The 25,540-nt window shown below is 41.0% G+C and overlaps 1 protein-coding gene across 1 annotated transcript; it reads right to left on the reverse strand.

Moving 5' to 3' along the window:
• Positions 1-1,904: 1,904 nt before the first annotated feature.
• LOC110941439 lies at positions 1,905-2,210 on the reverse strand. Its single transcript, XM_022183080.1, has one exon. The coding sequence runs from the start codon at positions 2,208-2,210 to the stop codon at positions 1,905-1,907; it is 306 nt and encodes a 101-aa protein (XP_022038772.1).
• Positions 2,211-25,540: the final 23,330 nt, after the last annotated feature.

The raw sequence follows: 25,540 nt of genomic DNA on the forward strand, positions 1-25,540 counted from the left end.
TAAAATTCTTGTGTCATATTTATTTTCTGTCTGCGTGTTTATATCGTTTGTGTATGTGTGTTGGTTCTGTTGCGCTCTTTGATACCTAACAGAATGTATTTCAATTTTCAAGTAAGATTATCTTGAGGTAGGAGTTATTAGTCTTATAAATACTATTTGTAATTAGTTTTTAGAGTTAAGATTATCTAATCAATAATATTTTGGAATTAGCCAAACATCGTTCTTGTTTTCTGTTACTTACTGATTCATCATTTTAGGATGATCCAACCTATTAGGCCAAAAACGATACCCGTCGGGTATGTGCCCATGGGTCACCATCAGACATAATATGGGTCTACACCTATGTCATGTGTGAGCAGAGTTGTCGGCGTAAACTGTGCACGATCGCAACTTGTCACGCTATGATTGGTGCAAACTGTTTGAGCTGACGTAACTGATACCCGCTCATGTTGATTTTCAAAATTTTATGAGCCAACTTGCTATCATCATGATTTTCCTTAATTTAAGGTAGAATAAGGGCTGGACTATCTTTTATCAACTGTTTGTTCAATGTGATTACAAATGATTATTCCTTAATTTAAGGTAGAGTAAGGGCTGGAATACCCTTTTTGTCTAACTTTTGTAAAGAACAATCTGGTTACAAATGACTTTCAACCTACTTTCTAGTCTCATATTGTTTTTAATCCCCAATAGACCCCTTAGAAATAGAGCATTCACAAAGGTAAAAGTTTTTAGAAGTCATCGGAGCTAAAAATTCCTATAAATCTGGAAGGTTGAAAACGTATATACCCAAAAATTTCTATACGTAAACTACATACTCTCCACTAGTGAGCGAAAAGTTCGAGGGGTCGGCCACCCCCTCCCGCCCTTTATAAGCTTTGCCCATGTCCACCGGGTATCAATGTACGTAAACGGAATTTTGTGGCTTCGTGAATGAAACAATTTTGATATTTTAGCACGGTGGAGTAATAAAAGCTTTCGAATAAGCTTGACAAAATGGGTGGATCAAGTTGGGTAAAAAGTCATAGTAAGCCCTAGTTTCAAAGGCTTACGAGCAAAATGGGTTCGGGCCAAAAAAGGGTCATTCAAAAAATTCTACGAGCTTGGTTTTAGTTAAAACAAGTTATAACCAAATGAGCTGAGGTTGAAATAAGTAATTTTAGAAGGAAAAAATCAAAATAGGTTCACCTACTATATCCTACAAAGACGATTAGTGGCAACTAGTGAAGGCGAAGGCGGAGTTGGTGTCAATAATGTGGTTGTAGTGGTGGCCTAGTAGCAACAGTGTAGGTGGTGTCAACAATGTGGTGGTGGTGGCGACAAACAATGGTCGTCAGCGCTATTACTCTATTTAAACACGTTTAAACTAGTAAGTTGTATAAGAGTGATTCATTTTAGCTAATTGTATTAAGAAGACCAAATCCCCACTTGTATCACTTTGGTGAATTAAACAATAATAAATAGAGCCTAGCGTGTCAGGTTCTATCCTGAGCCCACCTGAGTTTTCATCTCACCATGTGTTATGCCAGAGAGTGTTCAGTTCTTGTGGTGGCACAACGCCTGTCAAGTGACAGTCGGCGGCGGTGTGGTTTCCCGAGGGAACGCCCAAACCAAACTCTGAAACCAGTGTGGGCTCGGTTAAGAAAACATAGTCTCGTCAGAGTGAGACAACGGCACTCTTCAATTTGAAAACTGTGGCAGCCTAACACAAGAAAGGAATTGGAATACGCAGGATTTCAGCTGGCAATCATATGGTTTTAATCCCAGAATCATCTATTCAGTTAAGAAAATCAGATTATAACTAATGAAATCCAAAATCAACGATGCAAATTAATTCACCAACAAAAACAACAACAAAATCAAAATTACCACAAATACACCATTACAATACCCATGAACTGAAATCACAAGCCATGAATAAAATCAGAACACTTGGCCTTAATCCAACGAATCCCATTCCTAAACGAAGCCTTCACTCGTCCTTCAATCGTGTACACTTTATACTTGGCAATCCTCTTCTTTCGTTTACTCTCCGGATCACTAAACCCGCCCCACGGCTTCGCCGACGACGTCGACACCCTCGGCGCATACTCCGGCGACCTGCCGCCGCCTCCGGCGGCGTAGATTTGGTTCCCTTTGCCGCTCACAATCTCCAGCCGCCGGTCTGTTTGGTAGCTGAAATTGCTTGGCCTGTTATAGGTTCCATCCATTATTATTATGGATTGGAATGGAATTGGGGATTCCGATCGCTAAGAAATGAAATGAGAAAAAGAAGGAATCGGCATGCGTGGTGTGGGATTTGGTTTATAAGATGCTCAGGTGTTTCAGTTATTTGTACGTATACTTTTTTACGGTCTAACAAAATCAATTCTGAGCATTTTTAGGGCACTCTTTAGACTAAACGGAGTATTCCGAGAGTAACCCGAGTCCATCACGAATTTCGGGGAAAATCCAGTAACCCAACACCATGTCGACATGACGGTGAAATTACCGGTAAAACCCGTTTGGCTCAAGAATCGAACTCAGGTTTCACTGGGTCTTCTATCATTGTCCACTAAGTTTTGTATAAAACTGGTAAGACTATAATTTTTAAGTGTGGGCAAAATTGTAATTTGTCAGGACCAATGAGCAAGTGTCAGACAGCTGCCTGACACGAAAGAAAATTACATCGAGTCAACCAATTAAAATAAACCATTACCCTAGTTTTGTCAAAAAAAAAAATCTAAAATGATGGTAAGATTATAATTTTGAATAAATTGTAATTTGTTAAGGGGAATGAGAAAGTGCGAGAGAGCAAAATACGTACGTTAGCGAAGTTAAAGATTTAAATGTAGAATACAAAAAGTCTAATTAGAGAGTGTAAATTGACATTATTCTTTTGTAGGTTATATAAATATAAATAAAATAGAAATAAAAATAAAAATAAAAATAAAAATAAAAATAAAGATTCTTTTGTTCGATGTGGGACTGTACTCGATGAGTTTGTTTTCTTTTTTAATAAGTTTCTGTTTATCGATTTGTTCAAACGGGTGTGTAATGTGGAAAGATTATGTTAATTTAATGTATAGTGTCAGGAGAATGACATCGGATTCCCGTTTATCCTGGACCCTGCCCCAAATATTTAGCTCATTTTCTGCTTGGTAGTATATATTTAACATTTATGAATAATAATAATAATAATTATGAGATAAAACCCGTGGGTAGGGCTGCAAATGAATTGAACGAATACGAATAAGACCTTGTTTATGTTCGTTTGTTAAGAAATATATGTGTTTACGAACTGTTCATGAACACTTACTGAACGAGATTTTATGTTTGTGTTCGTTTGTTAAGGAAATGACCTTGTCCGTGTTTGTTTGTTAATTTTAGGTAACGAATGAAAACGAACGTTGATGAACACAAGTGAGTACAAATTAATGTTTATGAACACAAATGGAAACAAACGAACACATCGAGTACAGTCCCACACCGACACTTATTGAATATTTTATTTGTCGGAATTTTGAAGTATTATAATAAAATATAAAAACTAAAAGCGAACTGTGGGCAAATTCATAATTTTGAGCTGGGGGCAAAGTCATGATTTTGAACCGAGAGAAAAATCGTAATTTTGAGCCGGGGGCAAAAGCATAATTTTATTAAGAATTGGGGGCAAAAACCACTAATGAACTATCGAACATAGACAGACACGTTACTGAGCGTTTACGAACATAATGAATGAACCCGGCATCTGTTCATTTTCGTTCATTTTACTAAACAACGAAATTTTTTGTTCATGTTCGTTTGTTTAATAATTGAACGAACACAAACGAACTTCCCACCGAACAGTTCACAAATTATTCCTCGAACGTTTGGTTCATTTGCAGCCCTATCTGTGGTGGATGTATTGCTTGATTTCAACGATGGTTATATTATTAGTATTAACTACGCGAAAATAATTCATATCTGGTATCAAGTATGAGAAAATAATTCATGTACAAACGTTGATAAAAATAAACATGTTGCAACGGCAACTGTTAACTTTTATAAAACGTCAAATTTTAGATAAAACTTAAATATTGTGAAGCAAATATTATTTATATTACAAGAAATAAAATTGAAATTGAAACTTAAAATCAAAACTCATTTTATTGGTCATACATGGTTTTTAATTATAATAAAATAATAAAGGTAATTCAAATTAAAGACCTTGTGAGTTATATTATTCAAGCCCATAAACATTTTGATTACTTTTTATGAATTCACAAGAGCCTAGTCCAACTGCTCAAGATGGAAGGCCAGAACACAAGTCCAAAATTAATGTAATATATTTGACAAATTTACTTTCCAAAATTTATTTTATATTGATTGAGTTGTGATGTTTAATTTTTTTTTTAAAGGAAAATTTCATTCAACAAGAGGCGCACAATTGGTCCTCAAAACAAGGGCCAAAAGGCGAACTACAAAACCAAATCAACCCAAAGGATACACATACCTAGGGATGGGATTGGTACAGTACCCGTACCAGTACCGAAAATACCGGTACCGAATTTGAACAAAACTAGGTACCAAATACCGTACCAAATATATAGGTACGGTACGGGTACGAGTACGGGTACTGGTACGGATATTTTCGGTACAGTACCCGCTTGGTACCATTTTGTTTTTATTTACTTTTTGAGCACTTGTACGAGTACTAAATAGGTAAAATTGACATGAGTATCAATATAGTACGAGTACCAAATAGGTAAATGTCACACCCCCAAAATCCACCTGCGGAGTATCACCGCTTGGGAGCGTGACCGACCAGGATCAAACCACCAATTATATCAAACATAGCATTTAATAACAATCAAAGACATAATTGATGTTCAAAAACCAAATACTGTTTAAGTAGCGGAAGCAATATAAAGTAAACCCAAATAAATTATAAGTTTAACAACGTTCATGATTCATCTGTCCACAACGACCTGCTCCTTCCTTGTGCAAGCTCCATAAAGTACCTAAGGTCCTGCAAGGCATGCAGCAACTAATCAACAAACTAGTTGAGCGAGTTCACAGAAAGTAAGTTCATAATCATAGGGCGTGAGTTAACTAGTGGGGGCTTCCCATGTTTATCCTGGCTAATGAGGGTTTCTCATTAACGGTACTTACTAGACTAACTTCCGACCATGTGTTCTTCTTTACCGAGAACAGGAAAACGTACAGGGTCACGTAGGCTTTACGTGACGTGCCCTTCCCCGAGGACATGGTACGCGTGAGGGCTACGTAGGCTTTACGCAGCGTGGCCTTCCGATCTGGAAGCCAGTGAATGGTATTGGGTTACGTAGGCTTTACGTAACGTGTCCTCCCGACCCGGGAGACATATGACAAATAATCTGGGTTGCGTAGGCTTTACGCAACGTGTCCTGACTAATCTGAGGACGATGGTCTATAGTCTAGAATTGGCGTAAGTACAAGTATTCATTCCATAACCAACATATCCAACCCAATTCCCAACCCGGGAATCCCATGCCTTGGCTGTGTGAACTCACCTTGGGTTGCTCGGTAGATACACAAATAAAAGACTCTTGAACTAACGGTAATCAATCTCGTCCTAACAGAGTTATCACACTAGTCAGGTTCGGTTCAAGTATCGCACGTATGTGTCATACAAGTTAACACGTTGCAAGCATGCAAGGATCATGGTAAACACGTATGAACATAGCAAAACACGTATAGCACGTTTATCAATCAAAGCATATCAAATCATACTTGTGCGATTCATTATATGTTTCCCAAACAACACCCGGCCCAAACAATAAACCCATTCAGATTCTCGATTGGCCCAAATAATCATAACATTTTAATAATGAGCCGGCCCAAATAAAAATACAATAGCAACCTGATCCAACAACCTAAGCGGCCCAACAGTGTGGACGGCCCATATACATGACTCGAGCGGCCCGGCAGGTCTTGCCCGATCGAGTCACTAGTGCGGTCTGCTTTTGGGCCTTGAGGCCCAATCAATTAACAATTCAAAGACAGCCCGTGCGACCCAACAGGTTCAGCATTCTCGGGTTGGGTTGTACAAGCCTTATGGGCTGCCTGGCCCAATTGATCAAACCAATAACACATAGTGCAGCCCCACTTTATTACCCAGCCCATATCACAACAATAGCATACCCGAATAACAAAACAATTTCATCAATTCAGAACCTGTTCGGCCGATCAATAAAACTAAAACAAACATCTCAATCCACAACCCAATCATCGATATACATAATCTGATTCATGTTCAATTCATGCGACACAGAAGATCAAACATAAATATCATACACCCTAATAATCTATCAAGCCACATGAACGTTCCTATATAGCCGATTATCACCAGGATTTATCATACTTGATTAGACACGATCATGCATTCAAGAATCGTTTAAGCAAACAAACTTGTAATCAACCACAAACAACAACATCAACTCGCATATAAGTCATAGCAATATCCATTCAGTTTTAATTTAACATCATGCAATACATGTACAAGACAAACAACAACATATTCGATTCACAGTGTACATCAATCACTAACCAGATGAATGTAAAAGATCGGTCCGGTTCACCACGTCAGGTTCCAAGCAAGGCCGAGAGAGAGATATGTTCGGTGTGTGTGTGACTTTTGGTTGCAAGAGTTGTAACTAAAACCCTATAAGGTGTTGATGAAGTTTCATAAAAAGTGGGGAATGGTTAACATAATCCCATATATCAATCGGCTAGGATAAGGAGGTGGCCCGAACCTCTCTTGGGCTGCCCAAGGTTCTGTGCACAAGGGTGAGACCCAATCGGCCCTGTGTGGTGTCGTGGGCTTGTGTGGTTGCGGGTGGGGAGTGGGCCGAGCCCACTCGGTTATTTAATGGACTCTTACGAACAAGAAGTGGTCCAAAGGGTCATGTGTGGCCGGTTTATCCAGTAAATAAGGAAGTCATTAAACAAGCATATTGGGCCATTAGTTAAACATAATTAAACAAATATGTTGGGCCATTATATAGTTCCTAAAGTTGGGCCGGTTATGTGTATGATGCAAGAGTTGAGGTTGGGCCGGTTCACATACATACGAGATACATACATAATGCATATAATATAACATATATCATGAAATCAACTCATAACATATATCATGAAATCAACTAATCAATCAGGTTTTATAAAATCACATATCGAGCACGAACGTTACATCAAAACAAGTCAAAAGTTCGAGTTGTCACATTATCCCCAACTAATTGGAAATTTCGTCCCGAAATTTGGTATGCACTCACTGAGGAAGCTAGGCGAACTGCACCGTTCACTGGTTTTCCTGGGGTGTCACATCCTCCCCCCGTTGATCTGGAATTTCGTCCCGAAATTCCGAAGTAGTAGCTTCAGCCTCAGCAGTGGTTGCCTGGTTCCCGAATAACTGGGGGTACTTTTCTGTCATTCTGTCTTCGCGTTCCCAGGTGTACTCTGGGCCACGTTTGGAGTTCCAACGAACTCGGGCAGGAGGGATTCTCTTGTGTTTAAGGACCTTCACATCCCGGTCCGTGATTTCAACTGGTTCCTCAACGAACTGCAACTGTTCGTCGATAGTGAGTTCTTTGAAAGGAATGATGAGGTTTTCATCTGATAAGCACTTCTTTAAGTTCGACACATGAAAGACATTGTGAACTGCCCCGAGTTCAGCTGGTAGGTTCAATCTGTAGGCGACCTTGCCAATCTTTTCTATAATTTCGAATGGTCCGACGTATCGCGGATTCAGTTTGCCCCGTTTGCCAAAACGTACCACACCCTTCCAGGGTGAGACTTTCAATAGCACCCGGTCCCCGACCTCAAATTCCAATGGCTTTCTACGCTTGTCCGCGTAGGCTTTCTGACGGTCGCGTGCTGCCGCCATGCGTTGTCGTATCTGTGCAATCTTTTCTGTGGCGTCCACTACAATCTCTGGACCCGTGATCTGACTATCCCCCACCTCTGCCCAACAGAGAGGTGACCGGCATTTACGTCCGTACAATGCCTCGAATGGAGCAGCTTGAATGCTGGTATGGTAACTGTTATTGTAAGAAAACTCCACCAAAGGGAGATGCTTTTCCCAGCCGTTGCCGAAATCGATGACGCATGCCCGAAGCATGTCTTCAAGAGTTTGGATCGTACGCTCAGACTGCCCATCCGTCTGAGGATGATATGCTGTGCTCATGTCTAGTCGTGAGCCAAAAGATTTATGCATTGCTTGCCAAAGTTCTGACGTGAATCGTGCGTCGCGATCCGAAATGATAGACGTGGGCACCCCGTGCCTCGAGATAACTTCTTTAAGATAGACGTCTGCGAGAGTGGAGAACTTGTCCGTTTCCTTAATCGGTAGGAAGTGTGCAGACTTGGTGAGTCGATCAACTATGACCCATATTGTATCGTTTCCACGCTGGGATCTAGGTAGGCCTGTAACGAAATCCATGGAAATTTCTTCCCATTTCCACTGAGGTATCTTAGGCTGCTGAAGTAGGCCAGCTGGTTTCTGATACTCGACCTTGACTCTCGCACAGGTCAAGCATTTTCCAACGTACGTAGCAATGTGGGCCTTCATACTAGGCCATCAATAAGTAGGGCTGATATCGTGGTACATTTTGTCCGACCCTGGATGTACCGAATAACGAGACTTGTGAGCTTCATCCATCACAAGTTCGCGTAGACCGCCATAAAGAGGGACCCAAACCCGGCCCGTTACATAGTAGGCGCCGTCTGCCTTCTGTTCCATCTGTTGTCGTGAGCCGCGTAAGGCTTCAGCTTTGACGTTTTCGGGCTTCAGTGCTTCTGTCTGAGCAGCTCGTATCTGAGCAGGAAGGCTAGACTGAATTGTAAGCTGTAGCGCTCGCACGCGCTTCGGTAAAGTGTCCTTTCGACTAAGGGCATCAGCCACAACATTGGCTTTGCCTGGATGGTACTTGATAGCACATTCGTAGTCATTAAGTAACTCGACCCATCGTCGTTGACGCATATTCAAATCCTTCTGCTTAAGGATATGCTCGAGACTCCTGTGATCGGTGTAAATCGTGCACCTGGTACCGTACAGGTAGTGTCGCCATATCTTAAGCGCGAATACAACAGCTCCCAGCTCCAAATCGTGCGTCGTGTAGTTCCGTTCATGAACCTTGAGTTGACGAGAGGCGTAAGCGATAACCTTGTCGCGCTGCATTAACACACATCCCAGTCCCCGAATGGATGCATCACAATATACTACGAAGTCTTCTGTGCCCTCTGGCAATGAGAGGATAGGCGCACTGCAAAGTCTATCCTTTAGGTGCTGAAAAGCAGTCTCCTGGGGCTCTCCCCAGCGATAGGTAACACCCTTCTGTGTCAGTAGCGTAAGCGGCTGAGCAATCTTCGAAAAGTCTCTAATAAACCGTCTGTAGCAACCCGCCAAACCCAAGAATTGGCGTATTTCCGTTGGCGTACGTGGTGCAGGCCAGCTACGAGTTTACCTTGGATGGATCGACTTGAATCCCATCCTTGTTCACTACGTGGCCTAGAAAGTAGACTTCACGAATACTATGACGAACTTGTCTAGGTAGGGTTTGCACACCCTGTTCATAAGGTCCTTAAATACGGCAGGTGCGTTCAATAATATCAAACCATCCATCATATCAAACATAAAGTGTAGCAGTTAAAATAATTCATAAAACCCAATACGATTGATGTTCAAACCAAACTTTGTTTGAGTAACAGAGACATAATAATGAAAACCCAAAATAAGTTATAAGTTCAAATATCGTCCATGGCGTCTCCTCGTCCTAACACGAAAGCTCGACCTCTTGCCTCGTTGCCATTGTTGTTGTTGTTGTTGTTCCCGTTGCCCTGGTTATTGTTGTGGTCATGATTCTGGTTCAACTGAGGGCAATCGCGCTTGTAATGACCTTCCGCCCCACACTGGAAACATCCCCGATTTCCACGTTGTGGCTGCTGCTGCTGTGGGTTCTGTGGAGCTGGTTGTTGTGGTTGCTGGTCCTGATTTACAGGCCGTGGGCTCCTACAGTCTTTGGCCTCGTGACCCATCTTGAGACATCTTTGACAACGACCCTTGTTGCACTGGCCGCTGTGATGCCTGTTGCAGTTGTGACACTTGGGGTGAAACCCTTGATACCTTCTCTGTCTAGGACCACCAGAGGATTGCTGACTGGGGCTCTGATTGTGGTCAATCTTCTGCTGCTGAGCTTGAGACTGAACGGGTGCTGAACCTTTACTAGAATCTCCATCCCACTTTCTTTTGCTGTCACCAGTGGTAGCAGGAGTAACTGAGGTGGTGACGTTAGCAGTAGCATTAACGCGCTTGGGCAGTTTATTCTGATCCACTGCCTGATCGGTGATGCGATGAGCGAGACGCTGAATTTCCTGGATGTTTTCGAGGTTAGCCGACGTCACGTGGCTCTGAATTTCTGGCGCCAATCCCTTGAGGTACAACTCAATGCGCTTGTATGGAGGGTCCACCATAGTAGGACACAGAACGGCCAACTCATTCGACCGTTTAGTATATGCTTCGATTTCCGATCCGACCATCCTTAGGTTATACAACTCGTCTTCCAGCTTGTGAATATCTTCACGCGTGCAATATTCCCTCTTAATGAGTTCCTTGAAGTCGTTCCAGGGTGTGGCGTTAGCAGCTGCCAACCCTAGGATCTGAACTTGGGCGTTCCACCACGTCAGTGCTATTCCTTCCAAAGTGCCGGTGGCAAACTTGACCTTGCGAGCCTCAGGGCACTCGCACATTTCGAATACCGATTCTAGCTTTTCAAACCAATGGAGGAGTCCAACTGCTCCCTCCGTGCCGCTGAAGGAATTTGGACGACAGTCCATGAAATTCTTGAAGGTACACACAGGTTGTTGCTGAGCGGGTTGACCTATTGTGTACGAATAGGGCAAGGTTAATTACAAGAATTAATGTAGGATCTAAGGATCCTAGTGTGAGTCTATACCGCAGGATATACTACCTGCTTGAGCGGCTGCAACTGCCGTAGCAATGAGAGCCTCTAGCTGGGCTTGTGTCATGTTAATTCTTCCAGCCATTATCTTCATAATAAGGATAGCGTAAGTAAGAATGGTTCGCGAATAGGGCGGTGACAGAAAAGTATAGGCACATAGGTGTTCTCATATAACAAAGGCATGTGTATCTAAGCGTAATGCGAGCAAAGTTCTAAGCAGTTCTAGCAAACAGGCAATATACATAAACCTCATTACCTAGGATGTCGAGTCTTGCACGTAGAGCGAAGCGTCGTTGTGGATCGTTGAGAGCACTTATCTGGTTATAGTCCGGTTTTAATAAAAACGTTTTCCCATATTAAAACCAAGTTCTCTATAACCAATGGCTCTGATACCAATCTGTCACACCCCCAAAATCCACCTGCGGAGTATCACCGCTTGGGAGCGTGACCGACCAGGATCAAACCACCAATTATATCAAACATAGCATTTAATAACAATCAAAGACATAATTGATGTTCAAAAACCAAATACTGTTTAAGTAGCGGAAGCAATATAAAGTAAACCCAAATAAATTATAAGTTTAACAACGTTCATGATTCATCTGTCCACAACGACCTGCTCCTTCCTTGTGCAAGCTCCATAAAGTACCTAAGGTCCTGCAAGGCATGCAGCAACTAATCAACAAACTAGTTGAGCGAGTTCACAGAAAGTAAGTTCATAATCATAGGGCGTGAGTTAACTAGTGGGGGCTTCCCATGTTTATCCTGGCTAATGAGGGTTTCTCATTAACGGTACTTACTAGACTAACTTCCGACCATGTGTTCTTCTTTACCGAGAACAGGAAAACGTACAGGGTCACGTAGGCTTTACGTGACGTGCCCTTCCCCGAGGACATGGTACGCGTGAGGGCTACGTAGGCTTTACGCAGCGTGGCCTTCCGATCTGGAAGCCAGTGAATGGTATTGGGTTACGTAGGCTTTACGTAACGTGTCCTCCCGACCCGGGAGACATATGACAAATAATCTGGGTTGCGTAGGCTTTACGCAACGTGTCCTGACTAATCTGAGGACGATGGTCTATAGTCTAGAATTGGCGTAAGTACAAGTATTCATTCCATAACCAACATATCCAACCCAATTCCCAACCCGGGAATCCCATGCCTTGGCTGTGTGAACTCACCTTGGGTTGCTCGGTAGATACACAAATAAAAGACTCTTGAACTAACGGTAATCAATCTCGTCCTAACAGAGTTATCACACTAGTCAGGTTCGGTTCAAGTATCGCACGTATGTGTCATACAAGTTAACACGTTGCAAGCATGCAAGGATCATGGTAAACACGTATGAACATAGCAAAACACGTATAGCACGTTTATCAATCAAAGCATATCAAATCATACTTGTGCGATTCATTATATGTTTCCCAAACAACACCCGGCCCAAACAATAAACCCATTCAGATTCTCGATTGGCCCAAATAATCATAACATTTTAATAATGAGCCGGCCCAAATAAAAATACAATAGCAACCTGATCCAACAACCTAAGCGGCCCAACAGTGTGGACGGCCCATATACATGACTCGAGCGGCCCGGCAGGTCTTGCCCGATCGAGTCACTAGTGCGGTCTGCTTTTGGGCCTTGAGGCCCAATCAATTAACAATTCAAAGACAGCCCGTGCGACCCAACAGGTTCAGCATTCTCGGGTTGGGTTGTACAAGCCTTATGGGCTGCCTGGCCCAATTGATCAAACCAATAACACATAGTGCAGCCCCACTTTATTACCCAGCCCATATCACAACAATAGCATACCCGAATAACAAAACAATTTCATCAATTCAGAACCTGTTCGGCCGATCAATAAAACTAAAACAAACATCTCAATCCACAACCCAATCATCGATATACATAATCTGATTCATGTTCAATTCATGCGACACAGAAGATCAAACATAAATATCATACACCCTAATAATCTATCAAGCCACATGAACGTTCCTATATAGCCGATTATCACCAGGATTTATCATACTTGATTAGACACGATCATGCATTCAAGAATCGTTTAAGCAAACAAACTTGTAATCAACCACAAACAACAACATCAACTCGCATATAAGTCATAGCAATATCCATTCAGTTTTAATTTAACATCATGCAATACATGTACAAGACAAACAACAACATATTCGATTCACAGTGTACATCAATCACTAACCAGATGAATGTAAAAGATCGGTCCGGTTCACCACGTCAGGTTCCAAGCAAGGCCGAGAGAGAGATATGTTCGGTGTGTGTGTGACTTTTGGTTGCAAGAGTTGTAACTAAAACCCTATAAGGTGTTGATGAAGTTTCATAAAAAGTGGGGAATGGTTAACATAATCCCATATATCAATCGGCTAGGATAAGGAGGTGGCCCGAACCTCTCTTGGGCTGCCCAAGGTTCTGTGCACAAGGGTGAGACCCAATCGGCCCTGTGTGGTGTCGTGGGCTTGTGTGGTTGCGGGTGGGGAGTGGGCCGAGCCCACTCGGTTATTTAATGGACTCTTACGAACAAGAAGTGGTCCAAAGGGTCATGTGTGGCCGGTTTATCCAGTAAATAAGGAAGTCATTAAACAAGCATATTGGGCCATTAGTTAAACATAATTAAACAAATATGTTGGGCCATTATATAGTTCCTAAAGTTGGGCCGGTTATGTGTATGATGCAAGAGTTGAGGTTGGGCCGGTTCACATACATACGAGATACATACATAATGCATATAATATAACATATATCATGAAATCAACTCATAACATATATCATGAAATCAACTAATCAATCAGGTTTTATAAAATCACATATCGAGCACGAACGTTACATCAAAACAAGTCAAAAGTTCGAGTTGTCACAGTAAAATTGGTACGAGTACCAATACGATACGGGTACCATATAGGTAAAATCAATACGAGTACACTATAAATACCATAATATGAAATAAAACATAATAATATAAAACTTTTAAAGGTATACATAGAATTCGGTACCAGTACCCGTTTTTACCCGTACCCGTACACGTACCAATACCGAAAGTACCGAATACCAAAATCAATAAAACTGGGTACCGATACATGTACCAAATACCTAAAATCGGTACGGGTACAGGTACGGGTACGGGTACGGTACGGGTACGAGTACGGGTATTTGGGAAAAAAAGCCCATCCCTACACATACCAACTAGACCACTCTACATCTATCAATCTAGATCTATTACAAATCCAAAAAAAAGTCGTATACTTGATAGTTTCAACAATCTCTATTGGTCTCCGAAGCTTGTTGTTGAAGATACGGTTGTTGCGCTCGTTCCAAATAACCCACATGGTCGTGTATACTATTCCTCGCAAAACTTTCTTATCATTCTTGGACATCAGATGAGCCTCCGGGATCTGCAGAATATCCGTAACATCAAAGAGAATAGATGGAGGTAACCGGCACCAATTCTCAATTCTATGCCAAACTTCTTGCGAGAACTAACACCCCGTGAACAAGTGCAGATCCGTTTCTACTTCATCTTTGCAGAATGTGCAGGTTGTATGTTGAGGTCGCACCCCTCGTTTAATCAGTTCTGCAATAGTAGGTAAGCGATTTAAGACCGCTCTCCACACCAGAACTTTACACTTGAGCGGCACCCAAACCTTCCATTTTATCTTCCGAACTTGGCCAGCCGTGTTGGTATCAAACGACAAACTTTTTGCAGACTTCACACTGAACTGACCATCAGCGGCAATCTTCCATTTCCATCGATCAGCACCGCCTCTCCATTTAAAATCATGGATCTCCGAAAGGATCTGAAAAAGATCATTGACTTCTGCAGCTGTATTTGGTATCGAAATCCAATCCCAAGACAAGTTCTTGATGTTACCAGTAACCGAAATTCTATCTCCCACTTTCACCCATTTATTTCTTTCGATTTTAAAAAGATTAGGGTATGCCAATCGAAGTGGTTCGTCTCTTAGCCACGGGTCACCCCAGAAACTAATAGAATTTCCGTTTCCAAGATCACCACCGAAATGCGAATTAAAAGTAGACCCGTTTGGTGTTTTTTTTCTCTAATTTTAACTATACGTTTCCAACACCCACTCTATGAAGCACTACACGGTAGTAACGCCCATGGTCTACTATTGCCATGACACCCATAATAATCTTCTTCCACAATCCATTATCTTCATTTTTGAATCGCCAAGTCCATTTTAAAAGGAGCGCGTCGTTAACATCTTGCAATCTAGATATTCCCAAACCTCCAGTCTTTTTAGGAGATGTAACAATATCCCAAGAAACCCAATGGATCTTCTTCTCTATGCTAGCGCCCGCCCAGAGGAAGCGACGCATTATAGCTTCAATCGACTCAATAACGGCCTTTGGTGCCTTATAAAGAGAAAAGTAGTAGACGGGAAGGCTTTCTAAAACCGCTTTAATGAGGATAAGGCGACCTCCAATCGACAGATTCTTAGCTTTCCATGAAACAAGCCGCTTACTAATGATATCAACAACCGGATCCCAATTACAAACCCGGGACATCTTTGCTCCCACTTGGATACCTAGGTAGGTAAACGGAAACCACCTCTTTTACACCCAAGAAAACCCATCATGTCGTCCACTTCGGAATTCTCCACACCAACTCCATATATATTTGATTTATGGAGATTAATGCGAAGCCCGGAGCAAATGTAAAAAATACGAAGAACTCTAGCAATACCTTGGATATTATCTTTAGACCACTCTCCCATAATCAACGCGTCATCCGCATAGAAGAGATGGGTTAGCTCCATATCTCCACTCGAAAAATCAACACCTTTAATGACACCAAGAGACTTAGCTTTATCAAGGAGCCACGAGAGGGCTTCCATCACTATCAAAAAAAGAAACGGCGATAATGGATCCCCTTGCCGTAGCCCCTTTTCACACCTAAAATCGAAAGTAGGCGAACCATTTACTAGAACCGCGGCTCTAGAAGAGTGACAAATCCCATTAATCCACTCGCACCATCGAGGATGAAACCCCATTTGAGACATAATAGAAAGCAAAAAATTCCAATTGACATTGTCGTATGCCTTTTCGAAATCTATTTTTAACAAAAACGCCTTTTTCTTTCGCTTCTTCAAACAATCAATAACTTCATTTACCATTAAAGGGCCGTCTAAAATGAATCTACCCGAAATAAAAGCGGATTGGGATTCAGAAATAATACGACCCATAACTTTTTTAAGACGAGTAGCAAGGATTTTGGAAATCACCTTACTAATCAAACCTATCAAAGTAATAGGCCTGTAATCTCTAAGACCCAAAGGCGTTTTAGTCTTAGGGATCAAAGTAATGAAAGACGAACCGCACCCCGGACTAATGGAACCTGAGCCGTGAAAATCCAACAAAATCTTTTCAAAATCTCCTTCAAGATAATTCCAAAATCTTTTCACGAATCGAAAATTAAAACCATCCGGACCCGGAGCCTTATTGGAGCCACACTCAAAAACGGCGTTTTTAATTTCTTGTCTAGAAAAAGGAGCCACCAAATCTTCGCTTTCCTGCTGAACCAGCGAACCAATGTTCGAACAAACAAGGGTAGGCCGATCATAATTGTCTTCTTTAAAGTGGCACCTGAAGAATCGCATCACCTTCTTTTTGACTAAGGTCGGCTTAGTAACCCACTCCCCATTAATCATAATACCCGGAATAGAATTTCTGGCCTTTCTCCCATTCACCACGTTATGAAAAAAGTTGGAATTTTCGTCCCCCAAAGCAGCCCATTTAACACGGGATTTCTGTTTGATGTCGCGGGCCTTTAGAAACTCGATTTCTTCCAACGCTTTTTTGCATTCTGTCCAGATCCACACGTCTTCATCTTCCAAAGCATTATTCTCCATTTGAATTTCTATTTCATCTTTCTCTTTTCTAAGGCGAGTCTCTTCCTCCAATTCTTTTGCACTATAATTCTTGAACCAAGCCCGTAAACATCCTCTAAGCCTTTTTAATTTGTTGAGCAGATTAGAATCCGGCTTCCCTTCATCTCTCCATTCTTCAAAAACTGATTGAATAACCTGCACACAACCCGGTCTATCCAACCAAGAGTCAAAAAGCCTAAAAGGCTTGGGCCCAAAGTTAGAATCTTTAACAGAAAATACCAAAGGTGAATGATCCGAACACTGTCTACCAATGGCCCGGACACACGCGTTAGGCCATTTATTAAAAACATTGTCACATACCAACACCCGATCGATCCGACTAAATTTACACACACCTTTTCTAGTGGTCATGCATGTAAACTTTAGCCCTTTCAGATCATATTCACGTAAACCGGCTTCATCTATAAAACTATTAAAATCACGGGCACAAACCGGGTCAAAAACCGAATTTTTTCTTTCATCCCTTTCTCTAACCGCGTTGAAATCTCCGAACACAATCCACCACCCTAGATGCCCACACATCAAATTATAAATTTTAGACCACAACGTCCTCTTACCTTCATTCGATTGTGGAGCATAAATGTTGACAATATTAATACGAATCGACCCAGCCAAGATAGTACCCGCCACATGTAAAAATTTCCGGTCTGTATTCACCATCTCTTTAGAAAAAACTTTTGGATCCCACATACTTATTATACCACCCGAATTACCACAAGCGTTAACATCCTCATATTCAAAACCCATCCCTCCCCAATAATTAGAAACCAAAGAGGAGGAAATATTGCTAACCATCGTCTCTTGCATTCCAATAAAAGAAATCCCATGAACGTTTTTAAGCTGCTTAATACAACTCGTTTTACCTCTACCCCCAAACCCACGAATATTAATTGAAAGACAATTCATTCCTTACCTCCTTGTACACCTTCAAGAACAATCGAGTCCTGGATTAACTTGTTGGAGTTGTGAAGATTAACGCCGAGTTTGGTACCCAAAAGGATTGTGACTTCAACTTCATTATAAGAGGAATCCGATCTATTATCCATATGTTGGCCTCCACTGTCCTCCCCAACCTCATCGCCACTCCCTGGTTGAGTATTAAGGTCAATGTGGTCAGACCTAAGCTGGGCTGCACTCATCTCACCTCCACCATCTTGGTCCAGGCCCAACAACGGATCCAACCCAAATAAGTCATCTTGGCATTTGGGCTTTTTACCAACCTTAGTTTTTTCAAGGCTGCTAGAATATGCCGGATTGGGCCGGCCCAAAGTTCCTAGCCCAGATTTCTTTTTCCTTTTGTTAATCAAGCCCGATTGGTCCACATTATCTGCTTCAGTTACTATATTTTCTCCGAAATCAAATTGATTGCCAGGCACAAAGTCTTCCATCCCATTAATGACTTCCTCATTCCTTTCCAACAAATTAGGAATCTCATTAATAGCATTAAGTTGATTGGGAGTTACCAAAAAAACCTCCTCCTCCCTATTCACCGGAACGTTGACGTTTTCCACCGGCTCCTCCGTTACCGGAACAGAATTTCCGGCATCCGACTCCACCGGATGAAACTCCTCTTTGTCATGACAATCCTTCTCGACGTCCATATTCTCATGCACTGAATCCGCATCCGATTTAGACGGGATTTTGTAAAACTCAGGCATCCACACCCCGGCATTTTCTTCAACCCAAAAAGTGAACTTTTTATCCCTCCAGACAAGCGAAACCGATTCACCAATCCTCTTCTCCTCACCCACTAACACCCCGACATAATCATAAGAAAGATCATCGTCAAAATCGGACCTAGACGTCCTATGGACAATCTTACCAAAAGAGCCTCCAATCACATCAATAACTTCATTAGAGATAAGTTGCAAAGGAATTCCCGTAAGTTTAAGCCAAACCAAACGTTCGAAGCTGAATGACTGGCCCATCCAAACGTCTAACTTTGCAAACCTACCAATAACCTCCCTTGCCGCAGCAAGGACAGAACGAGCCTTCTGTTCATCTTCAAAGGAAATCAACGTGGAGAGACCTCCTAGATACTGAATCTTGTACATGTCTGGACAGAGATCGTTCATAATCACATGAATACTCTTGAGGGCATCCAGGTCGATCATACGAGCCACCACCGCCCTACCATGCAAATCCCGGAATGCTTCAACCTCGTTTTTGACCACCAAGGACTTCTGGTTACCCACCGAACTAGACTTACCCGTAAGGGTATCCGTGAAGGATTTGGACCCATTGTAAAACGACGTAGGGTTCCACACCGGGGGTCTGCCACCGTTCTTCTGGTTCTTGTTGATATTATCATTCTGCCTAGAAGACGAATGTTGATCCGCTCGTATTTCGCCTTCCTCCAATGTAAATCTAGCAATGTTTGCCCTCAACCAGCAATCTCCAATGTGAGTTTTGCAAATCAATCTAACCAACTCATTGCTATCTTTAACGTCAAGAAACGAAACAAAACCAAACCGATTACCAGCCTTGTCACGTTTCCTAGCGATGTAGAGATCATAAATAACACCATACGAACGAATAAAACCCGAGAGATCATTGCCACTACATTTTTCTGGCAAGTTAGAAATAAACAGCTTAGTAATTCTTGAAAGGATTTTGGCCGGAATGTTGGCCGGCCCGCGAGACATTCCTATGAAGCTTACTATGACATTCCTCTTTGACGATGCACTATTTGAAATTTATTTCATATTGGTTGAGTTATTATCGTGAATTAATAGTTTTCTATTCTCGAAGGCAAAAAAAAAAAAAAAAAGAAAGCTACATAAGAACTTAATTGTAGAATGTGCCAGTGTAGTGGTGTCAAAGTTAGGGTAACTATTTATGTTCCTTTGAAAATCAAAATCTAGAAAATAAGAATTGGGGTCAGCTACTTATTTGATAGAGACATATACTTTTTAGAGCGGAGGTTTCAAATTTATACCTGAGCGGCTACGCAACGGATAAAAAATTAAGCTTACTGGTGTAGACAAGTATAGATAACATTTGCCATTCAAAAAGAAAATGAGAATTGGGGTTCTAACAATTGTGCATACTTACGTGAACATTGTGTATGTTTTTTTTAACGGCAAATTGTTACAGCATTACACATACTCTATTTACATCAATAATTCTAAACTATTCATTTTACTCTGGTTTGAATCTGGGATCTCTCCCCTAAGACCATGCGTAATGGTTTCATTTTTTTAACCACCACGTCATAAAGTGTCTGCCACATCACTGCCACGTAGTTATCAGCTTTCACTCATTTTTCTCACCTTTAATCTGTAATGGTTTCACAAGTTTTCACTATGCACACACCCATTAAAATAATAACTGAATGAAATAAATTAAAAACAGAAAAAAGAAAGAAATTAGTTGATTGGTTGAACACCTTTGGGCCAACGCCTTCTTCCTCTTCACGCCCGTTAACCTGCCAACCCTCCCTCGCCTTTCACCTCCAGTAACGCCCCATGTGGGGGGGGGGGTGTTTAACGTCAGATCACCATCATCATGGCATTGGCAGGGGCATGACCTGGTTACACTCGGTTTAAGAGGCATGTGCTTCTATTAAGTGGACCAGCCTCACATTATGAGTTAGCCTCACAGTGGAGTAGTGGTGCACAACAAACCCAGTCCCCGACCTGGAACCCCCGGAACCGGAAAGGCCCACACTGAAAGTGTTATGTATGATAACTAAAACACTTCAAGTGTTTCATTATATCATTGAAGAATACTAACAAGAAAATCAAACATATTGACCCAAAGTGTGAACTTTAAGAATTAATTAATCATGCCGGCCAAAAATAATTCTAACATGCTATGGAACCAAAAATTTGGAATGAAAAATTATAGTAATTATTTTGGTGTATTAGCGTGATAAGTGACAAACGAGTCAAACAAGTTGGTATCCGTTTATTATTAATTAGTCTAAAATTGACTTAAAAATTTATCGACTGTATGTGATTAGGACTACAGTTGACTGTAGGTGATTAGGTTTCCAACAATACTAAAAGTAGTTTTTTAAGTGACTAAACTTGCATATCATGAGGATTGAAAGTTAAATGGAGTTAAAATGCTAAATCACCTATTCAATCAAACAACAAAAAATCATACCCTGCTTATAGCCGAACTACTGATGGGGTATGGGAGGGTGGGATGTACGTAAGTCTTATCTCCATCCTAAGGGATAGAAAGGCTGCTTCCATTGGGATGTACATGCAAGCGATAACACGCATAAAACATTTAAAAAGTTAAGATTCTAGGTTAATAAGTCACTAAAATAAGCAATCCCAAACACCTCCTAAATATCGGGGCCTCAACCTACAACTTATTTTTTATATAGTCGAGACACCATACAATGACCAAATATGGAATAAGAAATCACCAAGAGGAAGAAATGGGATGTTTAAATAATTAAATTCCCTAAGTGGAAGAAATCGGGATATTAAATCCCAAAAAGGATGAAATCGTGAAGCGGAATAATTGGGATTTACAAAATACAATTTGGATGATATGGGATGTTTAAATCCGCAAGTGGATGAATTGAGATGATAATTAAATCTTCAAGTGGTTATTGTAGGAACTTATATTATATAGTGGTTATTAAAATGGTTAAAATGAAGTGGAAATATAAGTTAAACAAATTGATATTACGTTATGTTCAGTTAATGGGGTATGTCACTATTAAGCGTCCCTCACCGACCAGTTTCATGACTAACATTAGAGAGATATATAACATGTTTGGGAGTAAATCAGGTAGTCGGCGTTTGATCCTGATCAGGCCTCCACCACAGGTTCTCACCTCCTTACCACTAAAGCATATTATTGTAAGGATTAGTCTAAAGTTAACAAGTGCGATAAATTTTTTTTTTTTTTTGAACGGCCGACAAAATTTTATTAATTGTAGCAAGAAGCTACCCGCCAAAACTTACAAAAAATTATCATCACCAAATTAGAAAAGCTGCAAATAATTACATAGATTAACCAACGATTTCAAATCGGCACCATTCCTCCCATGATAGTTCCGCCATCTTCGATCGATTTTTGACCCATAAGTACGCCATTGCTTTTATTTCATCCAAGATCTTCGTGGTATTCGGGCTCGCTTGCCTAAAACCCGCCTCATTTCGTATTTTCCAAAGACACCAAAACGTTACAAGTACGACTGCATGTATCACTTTCTTTTTCTTCCTCGCATTCGACATTACACCATGCAAATCAAGTAGGTCGTTAACAGTAAAAGCAATTATAGGTGGGATCCTTAACCAGTCCGCGATGTTTTGCCATACTATTTGAGCAAACTGGCACGTAACAAAAATGTGCTCACACGTTTCCGCAAAGTCTCCGCAAAGAACACAAAGGTTATAAAGAACCGCAATATTTCGATGTATCAACGCACATTTAGATGGAAGTCTATCCATTTCCGCCCTCCAAGCTACGATAGCGACCTTCTTCGGGACCCAACTGTTCCACTCAAAAGTTCTTGTGGGAATATCTCGGTTTGCCGCACACAACATATGTTTAACTGAAGCAACATTGAAAGATCCGCTCAGGTCCTACTTCCATTTCCAGCAATCCGCACCCAGCTGCAATCTCTGCCCACCAATTAAAGCCATTAAATTCTGCACTTGATCCAATTCGCTGTTGCTGAGATTTGGCCTATTCCAGGCCCAATGGAATACCGGCCCAGAAGCTCCATTTGATAATCGGTCCATTACAAGACATACTTTGTTGCTTTCTATAATAAATAAATCAGGGAATTTTAAAAATAGGGGTATTGGGTCAGCCCATATATCAAGCCAGAATTGTATGTTTTCACCATTAGCCAGTTTCGCACAGGATGCATCCTTTAGATCAATTCCAGCTGCTAGCAGAGACTGACGAATGTTGATAATATTTTTCCACGGTCCAGAAATCGAAATTTTAGCCGGTATATCATTCCAAGCTCTATTGTTATGATGTATTGCCCAGACAACTTTCCGCCACAAACTGTTTTTTTCCGTTTTAAACCTCCACCACCACTTAGCCAACAACGCTAAGTTAGCATCTCTGATTGAGCCGAAACCCAATCCCCCATATTCAACCGTAGCAATTGTTTTATCCCATGCTACCCAATTCATCTTTGCTTTTTCTTCCGACCCTCCCCAAAAGAACACCCTTCTAATCTTATCTAGTGCCTCCAACACTTTAATCGGTGCTTTAAAAAGCGATAAAAAATATGTTGGTAGAGCATTTAAAACCGATTTAATTAATGTAATTCTACCACCATACGAGAGTGTCTTAGCTTTCCATATGGAAAGCCGATTTTTGAAAACATCCACCACCGATTTCCAATTCCGAGATAAATTCATATTGGCCCCAACAAGCAAACCCAAATGCACAAAAGGGAACGTACCTTGTTTGCACCTTAGATGATTCGCCATTTGAATTACATCTTGTTCTCCCACTCCAATCCCATAAATGCTACACTTAGCAAGATTTACTTTGAGACCAGATGCGAGGTAGAAACATCTCAATAACCGTCTTAGGTTATTTATATTCGACATAGACCACTCACCCAAAAACATCACATCATCCGCATAAATCAAGTGAGATAATGGCGGGCCTCCATCATTAATATCAATGCCTCTAAATAAACCACAGGATACAGCTTTTTTCATAATAAAAGTCAGGGCTTCCATAACTATTACAAAGAGGAAAGGCGATAAAGGATCACCTTGCCGGAGGCCGCGGGAGCAGTCAAACTCTCTGGTTGGCGAGCCATTAACCAGGACGGAAGCTCTAGCAGAGTACAAAGTAGCCATGATCCATGATCTCCATTTGCTCGGAAACTGCATCTGAGCCATAATCGAATCCAGAAAGGACCAATTAACAGAATCATAAGCTTTATTGATATCAACTTTAAAGAACATCCCAACCCGCTTGCGCTTCCTTAACCAACTCAACACCTCACTTAGAATTAGTGGGCCATCCATAATATTTCTACCAGCTAGGAAAGCCGACTGTTGCTCTGAAATCAGATTTCCTAACACCTTCTTTAGTCGGTTGACAAGCACTTTGGATATCACCTTATTAATCACACCAATTAAGCTAATCGGCCTGAAATTTCCTGGGCCAACAGGATCTTTAACCTTAGGGATTAAGGCAATGAAAGATGACGTACATCCCTTATTAATCGAACCCTCCGCATAGAACTTATTGAACAATCTGACAAGATCAACCCGGAGACCCTCCCAGCATCTTTTAATGAACTTAAAATTGAAACCATCAGGCCCAGGAGCACGATCTCCCTCACACTCCCAAACGGCTGCTTTAATTTCCTCCACTGTAAACGGGCGTTCCAACATTGTAGCCTCAGACTCCGAGATAGTAGCAATACCAGGGCAAACCATTCCAGGCCTATCAGTCATAGGCTGAGAAAACTGATGTCTAAAGAAGTCATACAATGATTCTTTGATGGATAGGGGATTGGTTATCTACTCACCTCCGATCATTAAGCCATTCATTCTATTTGTACTAATATTAGAATTAATCACAAGATGAAAGAAACTAGAATTCTCATCACCGTCAACAGCCCACCTAGACCTGGTTTTTTGGCGTAAATCCAACTGCTTTATTATGTCAAACTCAGCCACATAATTCCTACATTCCACTCTTTCCGCCAATTCCTCATCCACTAGATCCCTTTCCTCTGCCAGATTCTCAATGATCGCCAACCTCGCCTTTTTCCCACCATAGATCCCCTCCCTTCTATCTTTCTCCGACTTCAGCCATGTTTTAATATTGTTTTTTAACCACCTTAGTTTCATAGCAAGAGCAAGATCCTCCGGCCCCGAAAAACTAAATTCCCCACATTTCAGTAAAACAAAATCAAGAAATCCAGAATATTCAAACCATGAATTAAAAAATCTAAACGGGATATGACCAAAATCAGACTGAACAAGTGCGATAAATATATTAGATTTCCAAGCTAATCGAGATCCAAAGTAAGAAAAAACCTAAGTCTTGTAAACCTCAATTACATATGTATTTTGTATAACTATGATGCCGTGTGTAATAACTTACGTTTTGTTGCTAATATATATATAGCATACACCAAATATACTCTAATCTTAGTACGTTTGTCCTACATATATACTCTAATCTTTGTACGTTATGGGACAAAAATTCTTCGCTATAATTCAAAGTTGATCATTTTCTGGAAAGTCAACATAGTTGGCTATCCTATTTATAAAGTTGATTTTGATGTTTCGAAAGTTAATGTGAGCATGGTAGTGTATAAAAATGAAATAATGAAGTTTTGGATGTTATATGTGCATGTGAAACTCAACCAGTCATGTTTACACTTGTACATTTATTGATGGGTTGTAATCAACTACAATTACACTTTTGTATTTGCTAATAGAGAATTTTTCTTCACGATACATCAAGAATATTGTATATATTAAAAAAAGGTTTATACCTAACCAAAAAATAGAGCCGTGACATGTGTAAAATAATATTGGCATGGTAGCTATGTACATTATTATGAAAATGGGTGTTAACTTACAACACAAAAGATGGCCTACATATTTTCATGTATGGTTACTCTATATTTCTAGGCGGCAATCTTGTCTCCTGGAGTGTTAAGAAACAACCAACAATCTCT

The sequence above is a fragment of the Helianthus annuus genome, chromosome 1, assembly GCF_002127325.2.
Source record: "Helianthus annuus cultivar XRQ/B chromosome 1, HanXRQr2.0-SUNRISE, whole genome shotgun sequence".
Lineage (NCBI taxonomy): Eukaryota > Viridiplantae > Streptophyta > Magnoliopsida > Asterales > Asteraceae > Helianthus > Helianthus annuus.